We start from the raw sequence: 21,083 nt of genomic DNA on the forward strand, positions 1-21,083 counted from the left end.
CTCAATTTAGTAGTGGCTTGCCCCTATTTATCACATTTTTCCTTTAACAATAGAGTCGTGCTGGTCATCTACAGGTATTAACTGCTTTCAGGGGAAAAGTTTTGAATTGAAATAACATGACTTCCGATTTGTATTGGAAGTTCGTATAAAGTTAATCGGGCCTCCTGTCCCAAAGGTTTCCATATCTGGTCTCGGATTTTATCTAACTCCGTTCTCCAGATTAAGGAAAGACCGACGGACGATCGAACGACAGTGGGAATTTATAGGTCCACAATTTTTTCAAATTGCAACTCCGTGAGGTCATGATATTGGAATAACTATCACTAATACAGGTTCCGAGTCTGGAGTCGATGCAATGCACTCTTCTGCCAAGCTGGGAGAAGAGTTCATTGCATTGAATATTGTGCAAATTAAATACTGATTAATTCGTTGGATATAGTAGATAACCGTGTCTCTTAATATTCGTGATTAGAGTAAATGCAGCCGACGAAATCGTTTCCCTCGAGAAGAGTTTTACACTTTCTACCTACAAGGCATCGAGCAACATAGCTCTCAAGAAAGTACTGTAGATAATACAATCATAACCTTTTCCAGAAGATAGTCATGTTTACAGAAAGCCAGTTGCTCCCCATTATCTTCACAACCTTCATACTCAGGGTTGTCACGATCCTGTTGGTTATCAAGTGGACTATCCTTACATGACTTTATCACAGGACCGACAATTATACATGCGCATGATATTCAAACATATAATGTGGGATTAATAATTTCTTTATTTGTGCGCCAGAAGTAGCCGTTTGGAAACTCCTTATCATTATGACAGATGACCTGAAAGCCAATAAGTTATGCAAAAGGAAGGTTATTATTGTCTATCCAAAATCGATGTTTCGTTAAGTAGATGAAGAAGGAACTTGGATGTATTCAACACCTTCACCTCTGAATCTAGTCGTCTAATTTCCGAATTATTTAACTTGATCATCTTCATTTGAGAGTGGGTTTGCTTACTCTCAAATGATGATCAAGTTAAATAATACGGGTATTTTTACTTGATTATTAACTTCGTTATTCAATGACGTTTACCAGTCATATCGAGAGAGATTATACACTCAAATTAATTTATTTCTCCTTTTGTTTATTTTACATGAACATTTTAACATGGAAGATCAGAGTATTGCATCTCAGGAAACGTCTGAATCGACTCAACTACGTCGAATGATTCAGCGACAAACCTGGCTTTTATAGATCTGTTCGAATGCCCCGTATGTTACAAGTACCAGTCTCCGATATACTGTGTATGGTTTGCTCCGGCTGTAAGACAAAAGCACAACAGTGTTCCAGCGTTCCACCTGCCGAGGAGAGATGAAAGACCATCGGAATTTCGTGTTAGAACGAACAATCGACTTTGTCGCTCTACCCTGCAAATTTAAAGAAAACGAATGTCCCGAAAGACGAGTTCTCAAAGAAAGAACCCATAAACGATGTTGCTTTTATAAAGCTTGTACGTATCCAACTCTAGATTCAACATGCCAGTAAGAGAGAGTCTATCGACAAGTATTCCGTCAACTTCAAGTATTAGATCAACATCCAGCCATGTTATCCTTAACTCACCATAGGACTACCTGCCTTTAGTTCAAACGATCAAAACAAACATAGAAGATGACCTTTTTCTTTTTTACATCGTCATTCGAATTGTTGGCAACCGATAGGAGGCAAGCCACTTCCGAAGAGAATAGATGTAAATGGAAGGGGAAGAACAGTAGCGTGGAACTCAATATCATGTGAAATGGAGAATAGACTTTCTTCTTGTATATGACTTAAAACCACTTACGCGATCAAATCCAAGAGAGTGGCAAATAATCCGTTTGCATTTAAATATCAAATATATTTTATAATCGATTAAGAGTCATTTTTCAAAACATAATTAAAGATTTACAGAATGCTTTATCTTACAACTCATTTACAATATTTCTATAAATTAAATTATCACAATAAAAATATATATATATTTTTTAATATTTCACGAATTTTTAATTTATTATAAGAGAAAAACAACTTTTTATTATTGCTTAATCATGGCGATTAAAGTGATGAGATCGGCTCCTCATCCTCTGTATCATTCACTCCCATTTCATTAAAAATGGATGAATTCATTTCTTCATGGCTATGATGCTTATTCGCACTACCTGGAGAGAAAACCGTACTACTTCCGGAGATATCGGCTCCTATAGAGAACCCGAACAGTTTTTTGAGTAGAGCCATCGAAGTGAAATATGTTTTAACACAAGCTGAAATCACAGAAATATAAAAATTTCTAACTTTATTAATTCCGGGGAATTAAACTTTTCGTTTAATGGCAATGAATGAGAAATGTACAGTACATTTAAAACAATGATAAGACTTTGTAAAGAATTCTCCAAAAGTTCATTTTAACACACGAATGAAATTTCATATATTTAATTACGTGATTTCACATTAAATGTAATTTCATAATAATGAATTACAACAATTTTTAACAATAAGCTGCATTGAACAATATTGTATTGTTGCTATTACGAAGCGAAAATAATGCGCTGCCTAAAAAAGTTCTTTTCGAGAGTGTGGAGTAATAAGGAGAAGAAGAAAGGGTAAATTTTCTCATTAATTACATTTATAATTGAGATTTATTTAATATTAATTACAATATAATCGAATTTCCTTACAGGAGAAATGATGATGCGGAACAAAATGTTCAGCAAGTTATAGATTGTCTCACAAAGGTAAGATATTACCCTGTCTCTACGAAAATCAGCGTTATTTATACTAAGATTGAGTTAGTATCTATTTTTCTAAAGAAGTTTTAAATACTTTCTTCCGATAACGTTACAAGTGTAAATGACTTTTATTATTGATTTTTCTTAGTTGGACGAAAATTTTCTTGGAACAAAATGTTTCCCCTCAAACAAAGAGGATTCACAGTTCCGAGACAATTATTCAAAGAGGAAAAAATTTATAGAATTCTGCAGAAATGCATTCTATAAATTCTGTTGTTGTTGTATGTCGGGCGAGATTTCCGATTCACGGGTAAGTTCTCGTTCTTTATACAATTCTTTAATTAAAGAAGTTTACAATTAAAAGATTTTGCAATTTTAGAATTGCGTATTGGAAAATAATCTCGCGCATTCCCAAATTCGACTGGATTCATCAAAATATGATGAAAACATTCTTAAAGACAATTACGAGTTTAACGAAATAGGAAATGGGAATTTCGGTACAGTTTATTTGGCTCGGTCCAAAAATTCAGATGAAAAATTGGCTTTGAAAGTCGTCAATATGAAGCGCTTTTGTCTCGCACAGGTATGCTTTAAGCTTTGTTTTCGATTGTAATACGGCGTCACAAAACAGAACACGTTTATTAAATTATTCTTGACTTCAAAAATCATCAATTCACACATCATTTATGTTATTACACGTTTATCAGAATTTATTGATGATGCACTAAGCGATGTTCTATAAATATTAATTAGAAATATCTACAGAATATTCTTAATTTAGTGTATATTAAGAAAACGTCTTTATTTATAGAGGCGCGTAATAAAAAGAGAAAAAACTGCGTGGACGTCCACATCGAGCCATCCCCATATTGTGACGTTAATAAGTTATTTCAAAACGAATACAAGGTAAATTTTAACCATTTTCATTTGAGTTATTGGCAATACTTTACGGTTCTATGGACTAATAATTCTCTTCTTCAGTTTCTGTTTCGTCTCCGACTATGTGGACGGACAGGACTTGACAAAGTACATACAGTACAACAAATTCCTGGAGGAAGCCGAAGCCAAAATACTTGCTGCTCAAGTAGCTTCGGCCATCACGTTTATTCATAATAAAGGTGATTTTCTAAATTTATTTATTTATTTACAAATGCAAACTGTATGACGAATTTGTTTCTGTCTTCGACAGGAATAATTCATAGAGATATCAGTTCCAGCAACATAATGATAGATAGGACCAAAAGAGCACAATTAATCGATTTCGGTCTATGCACGGTAAGTAGTGTACACTGTAATATGCTAAGTTTCGTAGAGGTACACATTTCATACGACATCGTCATTTATTTCCGTCAGTATGAACGAAATCCCAAAGACTATTGCGGGACTTTGATGTATCTTTCTCCAGAAATTCTTGAGAAAAAACCATACGGTAAGCTGCTCTATTCGAATATAATCGAATCATTTCGTTTAACTCTTGTAATTAATACGTATTATTTTTAGATGCTTACTGCGATTGGTGGGCATTTGGAATCGTATTACACCAGATGTTAATTGGACAAACTCCAATGGATATTTATTTAAAAAGAATTAACATTGACAATACGAACCTGACGTCCCTTATCGAGATAGCGAAAAGTAAGCCATCGTTATTTTTAATTTGTTAACAATAAAGAGCAACGTTGTGATTAATGTAAGCGTGTCTTTTCAGTCGCTCAAAACGTTCCGTTGCAGTATCCTATGCGACTGTCGATGAATGCCGTAGACATAATCGAGGATCTACTACAAACAGTAAGATTATAATATTTACTCTAGTTATATGACACATTACATTTCCATAATTATTTTTCGTTACATCTCAAAGTATTAAATGTTAGTATTTATGCTGTTTTATACGAGAATTTCATAAATTTTATGTAGTTAAATCATTTAATAACTTAATTACATTTCAACATTTCTGAATAACTTGGTGAATATTTGAATAACTAATTCAGTTTGTTTAATCAACACTGTCGAATACTCAATTTCAATGTTTGTGATAATCAAATTTTAATTAGTAACCAGAAGCTGAATTATAATACAAGTTGAAACTTTACAGATAAAAATATAATTAAAACAGTATTAACTATTATAATTAATTTTTATGATTTGTCTTTTCAGGATCCGAACCAACGTCTACAAGAAGAAGACATCAGAACACACAGATTTTTTGATGATGTTCCTTGGCCCGAATCGGTTCATATTTAACTGATTCAATATACATATACTGTATATTCAAAAGAAATTTTTTCAAAGAATAATTTATTATATGATTTTCTTAATTATAATTAATTAAACTTTAATTGTATCTTTAAATGATTTAAACTAATCGTTTTGAATTAAACTTAATTGAGTTCAATCGTTTTTGATAGTTTGTATGTTGAATATTGTACGATAAGCATTCGTATTGTTTGGTGTTTAATTAAAAATAATCATGTAGGATTTAAATGACGAATTGTCTGAACAAGCGCGAGTAAAGACCAGGATAAAGAATACGAGAATAGTTAAATCCTGTATCAATAACACATCTAATGCAAAAGATATATAAATAATACAATAAATACACGTTATTCGGTTATTTATAAATTAAATAGTAGCAACTGTCGTCACATTGACAGAAATAGAAGGAATATTGTCTTTAGAAAAAACTATTCACGTCAAATGCTAGTTGCTGACATATTTAGAATATTTACATTAAAATTTCAGCTTTCTAGATCCTTAAGCTTAAGCCTCTCTCGTTATCGGTGAGGTACTGGCTAAACTTCCGGGTCTATAGGTCAAAGTTTACGGGGGTTTCCCATAGAGCTAATTCAGTTTTACGGCTTAATTTTATGCTTATAAGAAGAAAATTGCATAGAAACAAATGAATTTTATTTGAAATGTTACTCAAAATTACAAAAGCTCAAATTTATGCCAATTAAAACTTTTTATAACGATTTTACTAAACAGCCCTACAGTAACATATAAATGGACTATGTATGTTCATGCCGTCCTTATCCCGAACAGTTTGTAGATATCTAGCCTTTCCAAATGTTTCAACCCAGGCAGTTCTATCACACGGTGTGATAGTCACATACGACAAGGCCCACCTATAAGGAGATAGCCCGTAAGCACAGAATTGTTTTTAGAAGAACCCTACAATTTCCTTAGAAATGAAAAAGACGCTATCGAGAGAAAATAGCGCCTCGGCCGAAACAACTTGAAAGGTTAGAAATGTACAAAGCCTTCGGGAAAAGGACTGTGGTTCAGGACAGGTGGTTCAGAAATGTACAAAGCCTTCGGGAAAAGGCCTTCAAGGAAACACACTCTATTTCGTCAGGCCGGACAGCGTATAAAAAGTTATATAGGTAAAGGTTTCTTCTTCTAACAGTGAGACTAGTAATATTTATCACGTCTTTCTTAATTTTGCACAACTAGCAGAGACTGAGATTAAAACAGTTCTCTTTATTTCGCCTATTTAAGAATGCATTTCGGATTGATAATTTTCTAGTCCCTCTTCGTGTTCACGGCTTCAGTGTCTCCAACATAACGAAAGGTTAGTTCGTCTGAATATACTTTTGTTATGCACAATGATGGATGTAGTGCACAATTTGTATCACATTCTAATGGTGTAGTTTCTACACGTCCATCTCTTGCACTTACTGGCATGCTTTCTTTGTCTATTTTTGAAGGGCAAATGCAACGCTTCTTCCATTTTCCACAATTATTAACTCTTTATTACTTCTTAGAAGAATTTTAACTTCAACATTGTGGTTCATACCATTTCAAGAGTCGAAATGTAGTTTTTCATTGTAAATATTTTCACAAGTTGAAACAAGTTTTCACAAACTATAACTACGAGCAATTATTTAGCTTTTTTTGCAAATAAAAGCTTGCAAAAATTGCAGCCCGACATCGTCACAATGCCGGGCTGCAATTTTTAACCATATTTTTAATTTACTTAATTTAAAATATATGCTTTCCACCTCCAATTAGTAATGTCTTGTCCCCGTACATCATACTTTTCCTTTAACAATAGAATCGTGCCGGTCATCTATTAACTGCTTTCAGAGGAAAAGTTTTGAATTGAAATAACGCAACTTCCAGTTTGCACCGAAAGTTCATATACTGTTAATCGGGGCCTGCTGCCCCTAAGGTTTTCAAATCTGGTTTCGGCTTTCATCTATTTAACTTCGCAACGACAGTGGGAATTTGTAGGTCTACAGTTTTTTCAAATTGCAGCCCAAGAAGCTCAGCACAGTTTTATTCTACTTGAATATCCAAAACTTTATAGTTGAGTTATAGCTTCTAACGAAAGTTGTTTGGTTAAATAAGAGAATAATAAAAAAATTTGTCCATTGGAAGAATTAACTGTAAGTGGACCAAACAAATAAAACAATTGAGACGGATACAATACTTTAAATCTAGAGCTAATCTACCCACCTAATATCAATTTTGTTTTTGCTTTACACTAGGTCTGCATTTAATTCCCATTTAGATCTAGAACTAAATAACCAAGATCGATAAATATGAAGCTCTAAAGCAGTAATAACGATAATTAACTTACTTTTGAAAGGAAAAAAAAATAAAAAATTTATAGAGTTCTCACGTCCGTATTCATAAACAAGAATCAAGAGTTAGAAGTTAACCAATAATCGTTTATGCACTGAAAGTAAACTGAATCATAATTAATCAACTTCTGACTCTAACTCTTGATCCTTCTTGTGAATACGGCCGTTAATGTATGACAGTGCATTAATTAAAATTTAGGTAAACATTTGTCGTTAACATAATTTTCGAATAAATTGACATTAAAAATTAGTTGTTTGCTATTAAATCGTATTAGAGCAAACATCTAATTTTGAAGCTATTAGATCAGTATATTTTCGATAGATAATTTTGAAAATATTCTGTAATAATCATTATTTACAGTAATTAAAATGATAAAATGATGATTATTACCGAATATTTTTACAAGGAATAATTCATTTAAAAATTTTTTCTCTTACTTGTTAAACTTTCACACAAAAGTTTGACAATTTGAGATTAATAATTTTAGGAAATCAAATAGAAACATTTTATTGATTTATTGACCGTAAAAGAAATACAATTAGCAATACTAGTTTTGTAACTATCATAATTTATATACATATAAACTGTGTTAGTTATAATTTATATCTATATATGTAGTAAAATATACATATAACACTAGATAAAGTATAAACATACGTATAAATGAAAGTAAAGTTTTACGAGTAAAAAATGACAACTGACTTTGTAATGATATTGAATAGGCTATGTAAATTATATTACACAATATACAGTATATTACGCTATTCCCAATCCATGGAACATTACAATGAGAATTGTGATAACTAAATTTTTACTTTGAGAACAGTGAATAAAAATTTAACTATAAAATCAGATAATAAAGTGAAGTATTATTGGTTTTTTGTTTTACTGTAATAAACCGAGATAAAAATGAAATAACTTTGCTAAATTATTATATTTTATGACAGACTAATTTTGGTGACTGATAGACCTACATAATGCGTAATAATACCTTTATATTAAAGGAAATTTATAAAATTTCAGCAATATGAGTGAGGAATGAAAAAACTTCTATCCTAATTGTCCACATAAGATCCTGATTGTACTTGTTTCCTAGTATTCCTTGTATTCCTAACAGAACAGGATATTTTAATTCGTGGCTATTGAACTGATGTATAGGCAGTTAGCTAATAGTATACTGGAGTATAAGGTTATTATTAACTATGTAAACAATTAATAGGCAAATCATTCAGACAGTTGCACGTCGTTAAAACATATAATTTATTGCAGAAAATCTTTCAATTACGGAAACAAAACAATTTAATTTGTAAAATTATTGCAAATGAAATAAGTGTCTTTCTAGCTGTTTATATACACTACAGTCATGGGAATCGAGTAAGAAATTCCATAAATTATAATCGTAAAAGTAATTGAGATATGCAACCTTACTCCCTTGACCATGGAACACTTTGTCTGTCTTTTTGTATTAATGCAGTACTGTATTTTATAATCTACTTGTGAAAAACTCCCAACAATTAAATACATAATTAAAGAAAAATTTATTGATGTAATTATTTGTTTCCAAGCTTTGCCATCTTCTGGAAAATTTTCAGACGTCCATGACTACAGTGTGAATAAACCGGCAACACACACAATTTAACCATAATAAAAAATAATTTAATTTTATATCCTGACTAACTGAATTTATAGTGTTATCAGATACAAAATAAAATAAATAGGAAAATTGAGCAACGATTTAAACTTGTTCTGAAAATAATTACGTACAATTTTTGCTCGATTATTTGGATAATTTTATTCATTCTAATCATGTACCTTTATATTGTTTGTCTTTAAAATTTAAAATGTATTAAACCTATCGGAAAGTATTTTATTTTACAGAATATTTTCAAAATCTAACGCCAATTTATTTTCATTTAATTAATTTTTATATCGTGTTTCGTATTTTGTCCGTGAACTTCCGTTTGGAGAACGGGGATATCAGGCGAGAAAAAGGATAGAATTTTTTCCGACCGTGAATCCAATCCGAATCATAAAGTATGACAAAGATCCAGAAGGAGCTATCATGATCAATCGTGTTAAATTCTGACATTTAGATATTTGTTATGATTTTTAATATCAATGATAACTCCATTTTTGTCATTTGTTTCAGTAGAAAATCGAAGTTTTTCGACATCATTTCACTGTGGCTACTTCGTGTTAATGTCATATAATTTTTATTAATACTATACAAAATAAAAGAATAAATGATAAAACGTTAGAAACGTATAATACTTTATTTCATTTTAAGTTGAATTTATCGTTGAGAATGTTACGAAATGAAAAGAGTTTATATAAAGAAGTATTACTGAAATATGAATAACCTTTAATTTTACTTGTATTATTTACTAAAATAGATTTAAAATAATAATTATAAAGAAATATTTTAAATTAAAGTAAGTTTATTATAAATATTTTAAACGAATTTTTAAAAAAATTGTAAATTAAGCCAGAGGTCGCTGTTTGATGAAAACAGCTGCTGGAGACTTAAAATTATTATTTTAAAACGATGGTTTGTTATTTTCCTGATTAAGCTTGTAATATGATTTAAAGTTGTGTTTTAAATATAATAAATATGTAATTATAACATTGTTGTTTATTTTAGTGGCAACTTTGCAATGAAGTATGCTATTTAAGAGGAAGAATCTAAATGGCATAAAAGGCAAGTTTAAATTACCTGTTTAAAATGTATTGTGCACAATAATTGTAACTATGTAAAATTCTAAGAGGTGGCTTTGTCAAAGGGTGTGATAAAACATAATGCATACAGAGTATTGTATGAAGTTCTATGTCCAATAGTAATACATAGTCTGTATAGAATATGAAGATTACCCTTGATCATACAGATAATTAGAACAGACAGCAACAGTAGCAGAATTTAAAAAGCGAGGAATTTATGCAATTGGGAGTTTTATAGTACAGATTTATTTAAAAACAAAAAGATAGTTTATTCAAGAAAATAATTGCCATTACATTCAGGCCTTTTCTTTCATTGATTCCTGCTGAATAAAACTCATGTAGTTTTACTAGGAGAACTCTGCAAGTGTGATTTTCATTTTTTCATCATTGACAAACTGCTTTCTATCCAAGAAGTGTAGCATGGAGAGGAAAGAGATGGTAGTCAGATGGTGAAATGTCTGGGCTATATCGTGGATGAGGGAGAACCACCCAGCCAAGATCAAGCAGCTTCTGCTGGGTCACTCTTGACCTGTGTTGTTTTGCATTGTTGTGAAGAAAGTACAATGTTTAGCTGTAGCCACTTAGTGTGGACAATATCAGCCAAATGTTGCAACTGAGGGAGTAGATTTCAAAAGTTATAGTGGTATTTCATTGAAGCATCTCCAAATGGGCAAGCCAGCAAACATTCCATCAGATACACAGCACAACCTTGCTCTGATACACTTCTGGTTTTGGCATACATAATATCTTTTTACTTACAATTGGGTGCCTCAATAATCTTCATTTACATATCCCATAAGAAACTTCTAGACTTGCTGCCATCTTTCAAAAATGATTTCAAATATTTTAGAAAGGTCTAGAAAATTTCAGAAACATTTTCAACAACCCAATAAGATCATGATTTTCTTGAATAAAATTAAAAAAGGGAACCTAGGGTGTTACAGGAGATTTTTTTTAGTGTTTTTTTCTGACCTTCTCTTTGCATGGCTCATATGAGTTTTTAGAGAGAGTTTGAATCCAGGGCTGTAGGTCTTTTTACCACTGTAAAAGAAGACATCTAAAACAATTTTATATAAGAGAAGTTACCGACACGCGCAAAGTTTGTCGCGCGGTTAACTGTTAATTCACTCTCAATTCTTTCATTTATGTCTGTAAAAATTTATATATCAGCATACCTGTAAATTTACCTGTCTTTATTCCCGGTAGTGCCCAAAGCGGAACCGGGACATGTACTAATATTGGTACCTAATAAACTTAAAATGAATGAATGAATAAGAGAAGTGAAATAATTCCAATATTTCAGAGATGTAAGTAATATTTAGCAATGGGATGATGAATCAGGAATTGGAAAAATTGTGCATTTTCTGGTAATCAGAATTGAGCAAATCTTGTCACAATTTCTGATTCTTAAAACAATTCTTTGGTATTTAATAAGAAAATCAATTGTTTGTTTCAATTGAAGATTAAAAATTTCTAAATTACGATATTAACAATTAATTATAAGTTTATTGGAAAGTTTCATGTTGAGAAAGCAGAAAATGGGATGCCCCATACATGAAGCAATGTTTGTCATGGCAGATTTTTCTTTTATGTAGTCAGAGCAATGAGAGATTGCACTTGATCAGTATTAACTGTCCCCATCATAGGGGAGATATGGTGTCATAAGAATTGCCATATGGCTGACATTGGGCCAGCTTGACTGGCAATTTCAAATCAAGGCCAGCAACCAGCAAAAATATTAAGTGAAGAATAACAGTATAAAATATAAACAAAATCATGTTTTAATTGAAAAAATATTATATAAAGTTATTTTTATTATTTAGTATGATTACTTATAATGATAAAATAACTTTCTCATTATAATTATGAAAGTTTTTGTTATGATTCACAGACAATGCTGTAGTACGTTAAATTTTCAAATGCAATTTGCACAATTTAAGTAAAAATACTTGGTTGCTCTAAGTCTGCTGCAGTTTTGAATTTTAAAATTGATTTTTCAAGATGAGCCAGTCAAGACATTCATGGCTCAAGGAATGAATTCAAAAATTGGTTAACTCATGATGATGATATTTATTCAATTCATTGCATCATTTTTCAAACCTCACTTAGTGTTAAATATGATGGAATTAAAGCATTTACAAGACATGCTAAGTGTTAGAAGCACAAAAAAAAAGAAGTGCATATTTTCATTTACCTTCCCACTTCCCCTGGTCATTGTGTAAGCCAATGAAGCAATTTCTGAAGATGACAAACCCTATATGACATGATTGGATAGTTCATTCAGTAAAAGGGAATTAGCTGTAATTTCATTGGGGATAGTGTTGCAATATTAACTTTATGTGAAATAAGATTGCAAAGACATTTGTAATACACAAGAAAAGCATGCATATTCACGTATAAATGGAGAATTTTTAGGTTTCTTTTGAAAGATTGATTCTGGCTTTCCCAATCATTTTTCATTCTTAAACTGTATGTTTATTAATTAATGAATACAACATGCTTATAATATAAATCATTAATTTTTCTAAACTAAAATAAACTTTAGAAATTAAAATAACTTCAAAAGAATCAAAATTAGGCATTTTCAGCAGAATCAAAAGTAATTGGAATTTGGGAGAAATTTTGGTATTCATCTCATCACTAGTAATATTATCGAAAATTCTTTGTTTTTACTGCATTAATAATAAAATTTCCATTTACACACATACAAAAATGAATTTATTTATATAATTAATTTTTTTTCAAACTTATATGTTAAGAATTTTTTAAAAATAAGAATCAGCATTATCATTTTGTATGGTGTTCAACTGAAGAGGGGTCTAGACTCAAAATTTATCTTGCAGAATGACTATCTGAAAGATTTGATTTGTCCATCTAAATGAAGTGCATTCCTGTGTGATAAGTCCTTGAATTATCAATGTACTATATGATTCATAAACACAATGTTTAAAGGACAGGAAGCTTCAAGTAAACTATTTTGTTAAAAATTTTTATCTTTACACGGTATGTATACAGGAGGAGATTTACTAATAATTTTTTCTTTTATGTCATTAACAAAAGTTTTCTAATGTTGTTTTGGAATATACAATATAATTTCTACCCTCTTTAAACAGTTAATAATTACACTATACCATTCAATCATCATCAGCATAGCCTTACTGAAGGAACCAATTATTTTATTCTACTGAAATGTTTTTGGTATATTTCTTTCCATCTGCAAAAATCAAATAAATCTACTTGATAAATATGATACGTTGGAAATATTAAACTTTTAAGCGTTCTATTAAATCTTCATTCTAAAAACAATTTTTAAAAATGCCTCAAAAAATATTAAAAAAATACAAAGTCCTGTATACAAACAGTTTAAATGCCGGTGCTGGACTATTTAAAATTAAAACTACTACATCTTTATCTATCTTCCTTTTCCTGTCTGTTTTCTAATCAGTACTTTCCAAATATATGACATTTTGTCTGCATCCTTATTTAATATCTGTAATCTAAGTTTACTGTAAAAATACACAATTGTTTCATCATTCCCAAATTTGTTTAAACATTCTCATTATATATTAATAGCTTCATTCCACTTTACATTTAAGTTTTATTAGAAGCTTTCTCAGCTAAACTTATTCTTAACCTTTCCTTCCTAGTGTTCTCTATTACAGTATTTTACATTTTAATTGTGGAACCAATATAGAAACTTTTCTTTTCCACTTCATTATCCTCAATTTTACTGTTTTGCTAGGTCTCTAGAAACAGATTCTTCTCAATCCTTTACTAAATCAAAAACATTGTTTCTAAATCATATATTACATTAATAATCCAAGGGCTTATCATATGGGAATGCACTTCATTTAGATGGACAAATCAAATCTTTCAGATAGTCATTCTCATCACTAGTAATATTATCGAAAATTCTTTGTTTTTACTGCATTAATAATAAAATTTCCATTTACACACATACAAAAATGAATTTATTTATATAATTAATTTTTTTTCAAACTTATATGTTAAGAATTTTTTAAAAATAAGAATCAGCATTATCATTTTGTATGGTGTTCAACTGAAGAGGGGTCTAGACTCAAAATTTATCTTGCAGAATGACTATCTGAAAGATTTGATTTGTCCATCTAAATGAAGTGCATTCCTGTGTGATAAGTCCTTGAATTATCAATGCACTATATGATTCATAAACACAATGTTTAAAGGACAGGAAGCTTCAAGTAAAACTATTTTGTTAAAAATTTTTATCTCTACACGGTATGTATACAGGAGGAGATTTACTAATAATTTTTTCTTTTATGTCATTAACAAAAGTTTTCTAATGTTTTACAATTTTTGATAATGCATATGAAGCCACCAGTTATGTAATGGTTATCATAAGTTAATCTTATGTTAAAGTTATATTTATGTTTTGTTTTTATCATATGGGAATGCACTTCATTTAGATGGACAAATCAAATCTTTCAGATAGTCATTCTGCAAGAAGAAACTTAATTTTGAAAACTAAATAAATTTTTTATTCTGGAATAAAAGCAATTTGAGTTGGGATCCAATATTCTCCTGTTTATTGATTAAAATATATTCAGTCTTATTATTTTTAATATTTATTTTATGCTTTCAATCAGTTAATTTTGATTTTCACAAAGTTGAAGTAAATGTCTAATGTTGAAAATTTATAAATAATGTAGTTTTGAAAATTTTTAGATAAATTATGTTAATAATACATTTATTTACAATACATAAATTTTCTGATTCCAAATCATATCAGAATTAATGAAAATTTTGATATGGTTTGGTTATATTAGAATTTTCACTAATAAGTGTATCATCATTGACATATTCCACTATTGGATGAAATATGCCAATGATGATAGACTTTTAATAGAATTTGATACGAGTAAATAGATTTATTTTCTATAGCTGTTATAGAAGATATAATAAGACTAAAGAATAATAAATAATACATTGCTGTATCATTTTGCAGTAAACTGTCAATTTAGTTATCTAATTGAAGCATAAAATTTTTCTCTTAAGTAATTAGAGTTGTTAGGTTAGATTAGCTTACAGTAACAATAATTTTGTGTTCTTACATTAAGTATTTAATTAAGCTTTACTTTTAATCTTCAGAGTTAAATCATTTAGCTTCAGTATGAGAAAAATGGTTAATTCTGAAATTACATAGGTTCTATTCTATAGGTTCTAAATTACATAGGTTCTATTCTATAGGTTCTAAATTACATAGGTTCTATTCTATATGTTTTGTTATGGCAGTAAAATTACCTTTCAAAAAATTTTACTACCCTTTGTTAGTTATTGTTAAATTCAAAAATTTTAATAAAACATGGTTGTATGTAAAATATACATGACTATACAAATAAAATATTATACATAAATTTTAAAAAATAATCAATTATTATTTATTATTTGCTCAAGTTTTATAGTAGTATATTATTCTTTTTTTTATAAGCAATCGGTGAACAAATTAATTCACAATGAAAATGTTAAAATATCATTAATTGCAACAAAGGTAGTTCCTATTATATATAGTAATTAAAGAAAAAGGCAAGTTATGTATAAACTAAGAATGTATGTTTAATATAACATAACTTTGTGAATACAATATTGAAAAACAATCATAATAAATTATTTTTTTGCAGTATTAATTTTAATTAATATTTATATTTGATGTTAAAAATAAAACAGTACAATATACTATAATATACAATGTACTAATAATAATATATTTTGTTAATATTATAGAATTGTAGATATAACTAGATTGGAAAGTGTTTCTGGCTTTTAAAGTTATTAATAATTGCAGAAATTATTAACTGCAGGTAAGTTTCTTGTCATTTTCTAATATCTAAATGATTTATTTAATTAAACATTAATTTAATTTAGACAGATTAAGGAAAAAATAGCCTGAAATGAGATTTAAATGTAGATCTATAATAGAAATAGTTAAGAATAAGATTTCTATGTATATTTTTTATTTACTAGGTGAATTTATGCTATTTTAACAATAAATTAAACTATTCCTAGCGCTTTTAAACATTTAATATATAATATTATTAAAGTATTTTTGACTACATTAATCAGGAACATCATGCTATTATTATAGTAGATATTACACTCTCAATAGATATATGTAACATACACTCAAACCTGTTTTTGTGCGGTCTATTTTTGTGCGATTTTTTTATTTGTGCGATTTGTTTTGTGTGATTTTTTGTGTGCGGTATATGAATTTCAATCAAATTGGTATACTGCACAAAAATAATTGCACAAAACACATTGCACGTATAAAAAATCGCACAAAAAAAGACCGCATAAAAACAGGTTTGAGTGTATTTATTATTTTTTCTTGAAAGAAAATTGCACTAATGATTTTAATAACTAAAATTTCGTAAATAAAAACATTATTGCAGTCCAATAACATTAGCAAAAATTTATTAATGTATTTATAAGATATTGATTTAAAAATTTGGTGATAGTTTTTTTTGTAATGTCACCAAATTGATATTACTATAATTTAATACTGATAACCTACAGGTTATCTGTGTGAAATTATCTGTGGAAAAGAAATTTGAAAGTAGATATGGATTATTTGATGATTTTAAATTGCAATTACAAATTCATCAGATAGCTTTTCCTTTGTTTAAAATCATTAAGAGTATCACACACAAAACACTAAAACCAGCCATAAACATCCAATATATATAAAATGAACATTTTCATCCATTTCAAACAGATATCATTAGATTACATAAGCTTAATGCAGAACCGAATAATTTTTCAAACTAAAGAAGAAAGTTCAAATTGAACTTTCAAATAGATGGAGTTCAAATGTGCTGTAGTATAAAGAAGTAAATCTTATGGCTGTACTTAAAACATTGCTTTAGAAAGATATAGATGGTAGATGAAACTTGAACAGTTCCTCTATTGATTTATTTACAATGCATACTTCACAGGTAATAATTAACATAATTACAATAATTTAAAATGGTGGGGGTGCTCAGATCATCCCTATGGTTGGTGACTTTTTTCTTACTTCGTCCGACTTCATTATAATTGTTAATAGTTGGAAACTGTGTAATATTTTCAACTAAAATGATGAATCTCAAGCTAATCCTACTACTATTATTAATCTCCAGAATTGAATCGAATTCAGGACCGTTGCAGAAAACACCAACGAAGAGAGGTAGACCACCAATAAATCGTCTAAAGCAATCAACTAATAACGCAATATCGTCAGAATTAGAGATAAACCTTATCATGGACTATACTGAAATAAGAAGAACAGAGTTACCAACTCAGACAGGTGAGAAACCTAATTTAAATCCTTTGATAGAGCTAACAATTACAGAAACAACTATGGAAACAACAGACATTTCAACTACAGACCTATGGTTGAAAATTGTAGAACTTAATACTATCGGTAATGAAAAAATGAAAACAATTTATCCGAGAGGAAATTAATGTAGTTCATATTGAAATAATTAATTTTAAAAAACAATTGCAATTTATTAATGAAAGAAATGAAAAGATTGAATTAGAACTAACCAAATTATGTAATGTTAAAGAAGTAATGCAATTTAAGATAAATACTTTGAATATGCAATAAATAATAATAAATTAATAATATATTATTATGTAAATAAATTAACGGATGTAAATCATAAAGAATTATTGAATTTCTTGACGCATTCTCTAAAGATTACATGCAATGAAAACGAAGACATAAAATCTATCTATAGTATACCTAATTCTAAAATTAGTATTAAATGTTTAACTCTGAAATTGGAACAACTGAGAAATAATATTTTAATGACATTTGATAGATTGAAACAAAATAAATTACTGGGAGAGTGGCCAATATGTAAATATGGCAGCCGATTTAGTTAAAACTAAATCGGCTGCCATATTTACTCACGTAATAGAAAAAAGTCACTATTACCATATTACATTGATTTAAAAAACAAGCAGTTCAACTCAAATTACGAGATGATTATCTGTTAATAAATCAGCAAAAAATTACATACAGTTTTATGCAAAATCAATTAGTATACGCTGATGATTTTTTAGAATATACCCTACGAGAAAATTTAATAAATCAGAGACCATTCTAAAAACAAAAGAAAATAATGAAACAAATAAGAATGAAAACCAGGGAAATGTACAACTAAAAATAACAAACTGGAACTGTCAAGGATTAATTAATAAGGAAAACTACTAATAACAACTTCTTATACTTATTAAGAAACACTGATATACTGGGTATTACAGAAACCTGGATGATCTCTCCAATCAAAGATTTAATTAAAAATAATGAAGAATACAAAATTATATCAACAATAGCACAAAAACCAGACAGCCCAGGTTGTCCATATGGAGGACTAAGTTTGATACTAAAAAGAAATATTGGAGAAATAAAATTTATTCAGAAAACCACTAACTATATAATAGTATTATTACAAATCACTAATCCAGATATAAAGTTTCTAGGAAAAAAATTGATAATAATCATGCTGGTCTACATACCACTGGAACAACTACAGACTCTAAATGATATTTTTAAAGATTTTGATAAATGGAAAAATATCTCCCCATATGTTCTAATGATAAGAGATTTGAATGCTTGAATAGCACAAAAAATGGACTTGGAATATAGGGAACTGAATATGCTAATTTGAAACACATGAGAGTCTAAGGATAAAACAATTATCTGTCAGAAATAACTTGTATAACTAATTCTGGATGTTCAGTAATTGATTTAACAATATGCTCTGAATTATTGGCAGATCTATGCACGAATATACAAGTTTCAAACTGTGACTTATCAGATCATTTTCCTGTAAGAACTTCTATCGAAGTGGCAAAAAATCAAGCTTACAAGAATAAACCCATACCCTACGAAGTAACTTATTATAACTATCAACATATCAATTACAAATTAGTGAAAGAATTAAATACATACTAAGCAGTGGACTAGAAGATGGAATCGACAAATATTTACAATTGGAAAATTCAATAAAACAATTTATAAAAATATGTAAAATAAACAATACAAAATCTCATATATTTAAAAAGCCTTGGTTCAACTTTGACTGTTATATTTTAAAAATTAAGAAAAACAAAGCCTTATCACTATTCAGAAAATTCTATACAAACAATTCATTTAATCATTACAAAAAACTAAAATCTACATACTTTAATTTATTAAAATCGAAAAAGATAAAATATTTGAAAAAATTACAACAACAGCTGATTACGAATAAAAATAACAATTTTTTCTGGACAACAATACAAAAACTACGAAAAAAAGATTTTGAACATCAACTGTATATTGATTTCTCAACTTGGTCACTCTACTTCAAGAGATTTCCCAATATTGAAAAAATAACATCCATGAAATCAACAAATCTGTATAATGAAATATTAGATACACTGTTTACTTATGAAGAATTAGAAGAATCAATTCATAAACTGAAATTAAAATCGGCTCCAGGCATTAACTTAATTACTGCTAAATTTATAAAATTATTGCCACCATCAGCTAAACAAATTGCAATTAAAATGTAACTTTAACAATACAAAATTTTATTCTGAAAACTGTTATACAGATTAGCCAAGTAAAAAGTCCATCTGTTTTATCTGAAATAGTATCAGTCCACATTAACTTGGATAATCAGGGTTACAAAATCTTAAAATTCAAAAATTACAAATAGAATATTTTAAAGCATTAGTAAATAATAAATTTCATTATTAAACTTTTTTTATATGTAAAAGCAGTATTAATTAATTAAATATTAAAAAAATAAAATTTTTATTGTAATTTTCATTTCTAAAAATAATGAAATAATTTATATCAAAAATTATATTGTGGTGTTGTTTTAGAAATGAAATTTTAAATTTTGCTTAGACATCCATTCTAAAGAATTCAAATGCAATTTACCAAAAGTTAAACTTGAATCTTAAGAACTCAAAAAAAAAAAAAACTTTGTTGAATTTCCTAATTTATAATCATTGTTGTACTACGATTCTTATACTATTTTTTTACTTTCATATGGTCTTAATTTTTAAAGAAGTATTTTTTATGCACTTATTATAGAAGAACAATTGTATGACTTTCACAATTTAATTAATTATACTATTATAAAAGTTATATAATTTATTATATAATGTGATAATATTCTTTAGCAAAAGGAATCAATACATGTTGACCATTTTCATTGCTGATGATTACCATATGACTTTATTTTCTACAGGTTTAATTTAAAATTTAATTATTATGAATAAAAAGATTATAATATACAGAGAGATTAAAAAATATTAACAACTCTCAAAACTCATTAAAGTTCATTACCTTTAAATTCACACTTTAGATTGGAAATTTACTTTTTATCCGTGAATAAACAATAGAGATGACGACAAATTTAAAAATGGCAGTGATGATGACTAATGATGGTCATTAGTCATCTTCCCATTATTTTTTCAATCATATTAATAAATTTGAGAAATAAATAACTCAATATATTATGTTTCTTAATTTATTATGATAGTTTGTCACATGACAGTTAAAAAAAAATGACATTGGATTTTTGAGAAATGTATTCTGTCACGTATACATTACACCAATAACTTTGAAATAATCTGTAGGATAGATTCTGGTTAATTCAGAATTTATGGCTCCTGGCTGCTAGTAACTCTTAAGAAGTCAATTTATTTGGGGGTCAATAAATTACTAGGATCATTGATAAATTTGTTTTAATTATATTTAAAATAATAATATTGTAATATAACGATTGATATACAGTTGAACTTTTCTATCTGAAACATGTTTATCTCTAAATTTATTTTTTCCCTACATTTTCAGCCTAAATTTAATACCTTTTTTATGTTTATTTAAAATAATTTTTCCCAAAACCTGTATGTCTCAAATTATGGACAAAAGAGTCAAATACAATTTCAAAGTTTAGCAACTATATTTTGATACCATAAATTGATGTTGAAAAACATCTCTTGCAATAC

The 21,083-nt window shown here is 28.6% G+C and overlaps 1 protein-coding gene and 1 long non-coding RNA gene across 2 annotated transcripts; both read left to right on the forward strand.

Moving 5' to 3' along the window:
- Nucleotides 1-2,565: 2,565 nt before the first annotated feature.
- LOC136983791 (serine/threonine-protein kinase Sgk1-like) lies at nt 2,566-3,915 on the forward strand. The gene is made up of 6 exons (XM_067280633.1): nt 2,566-2,624; nt 2,702-2,756; nt 2,899-3,060; nt 3,130-3,333; nt 3,562-3,656; nt 3,732-3,915. The coding sequence occupies exons 1-6, from the start codon at nt 2,566-2,568 to the stop codon at nt 3,913-3,915; spliced, it is 759 nt and encodes a 252-aa protein (XP_067136734.1).
- Nucleotides 3,916-4,102: 187 nt separating this feature from the next.
- Nucleotides 4,103-4,524, forward strand: LOC136983801 (uncharacterized). Its single transcript, XR_010882096.1, has 3 exons — nt 4,103-4,179; nt 4,251-4,385; nt 4,459-4,524. It is a non-coding gene; the product is annotated as an uncharacterized lncRNA (long non-coding RNA).
- Nucleotides 4,525-21,083: the final 16,559 nt, after the last annotated feature.

Source organism: Centruroides vittatus, unplaced genomic scaffold (genome assembly GCF_030686945.1).
Source record: "Centruroides vittatus isolate TY-2023 unplaced genomic scaffold, ASM3068694v2 contig_888, whole genome shotgun sequence".
Classification (NCBI taxonomy): domain Eukaryota; kingdom Metazoa; phylum Arthropoda; class Arachnida; order Scorpiones; family Buthidae; genus Centruroides; species Centruroides vittatus.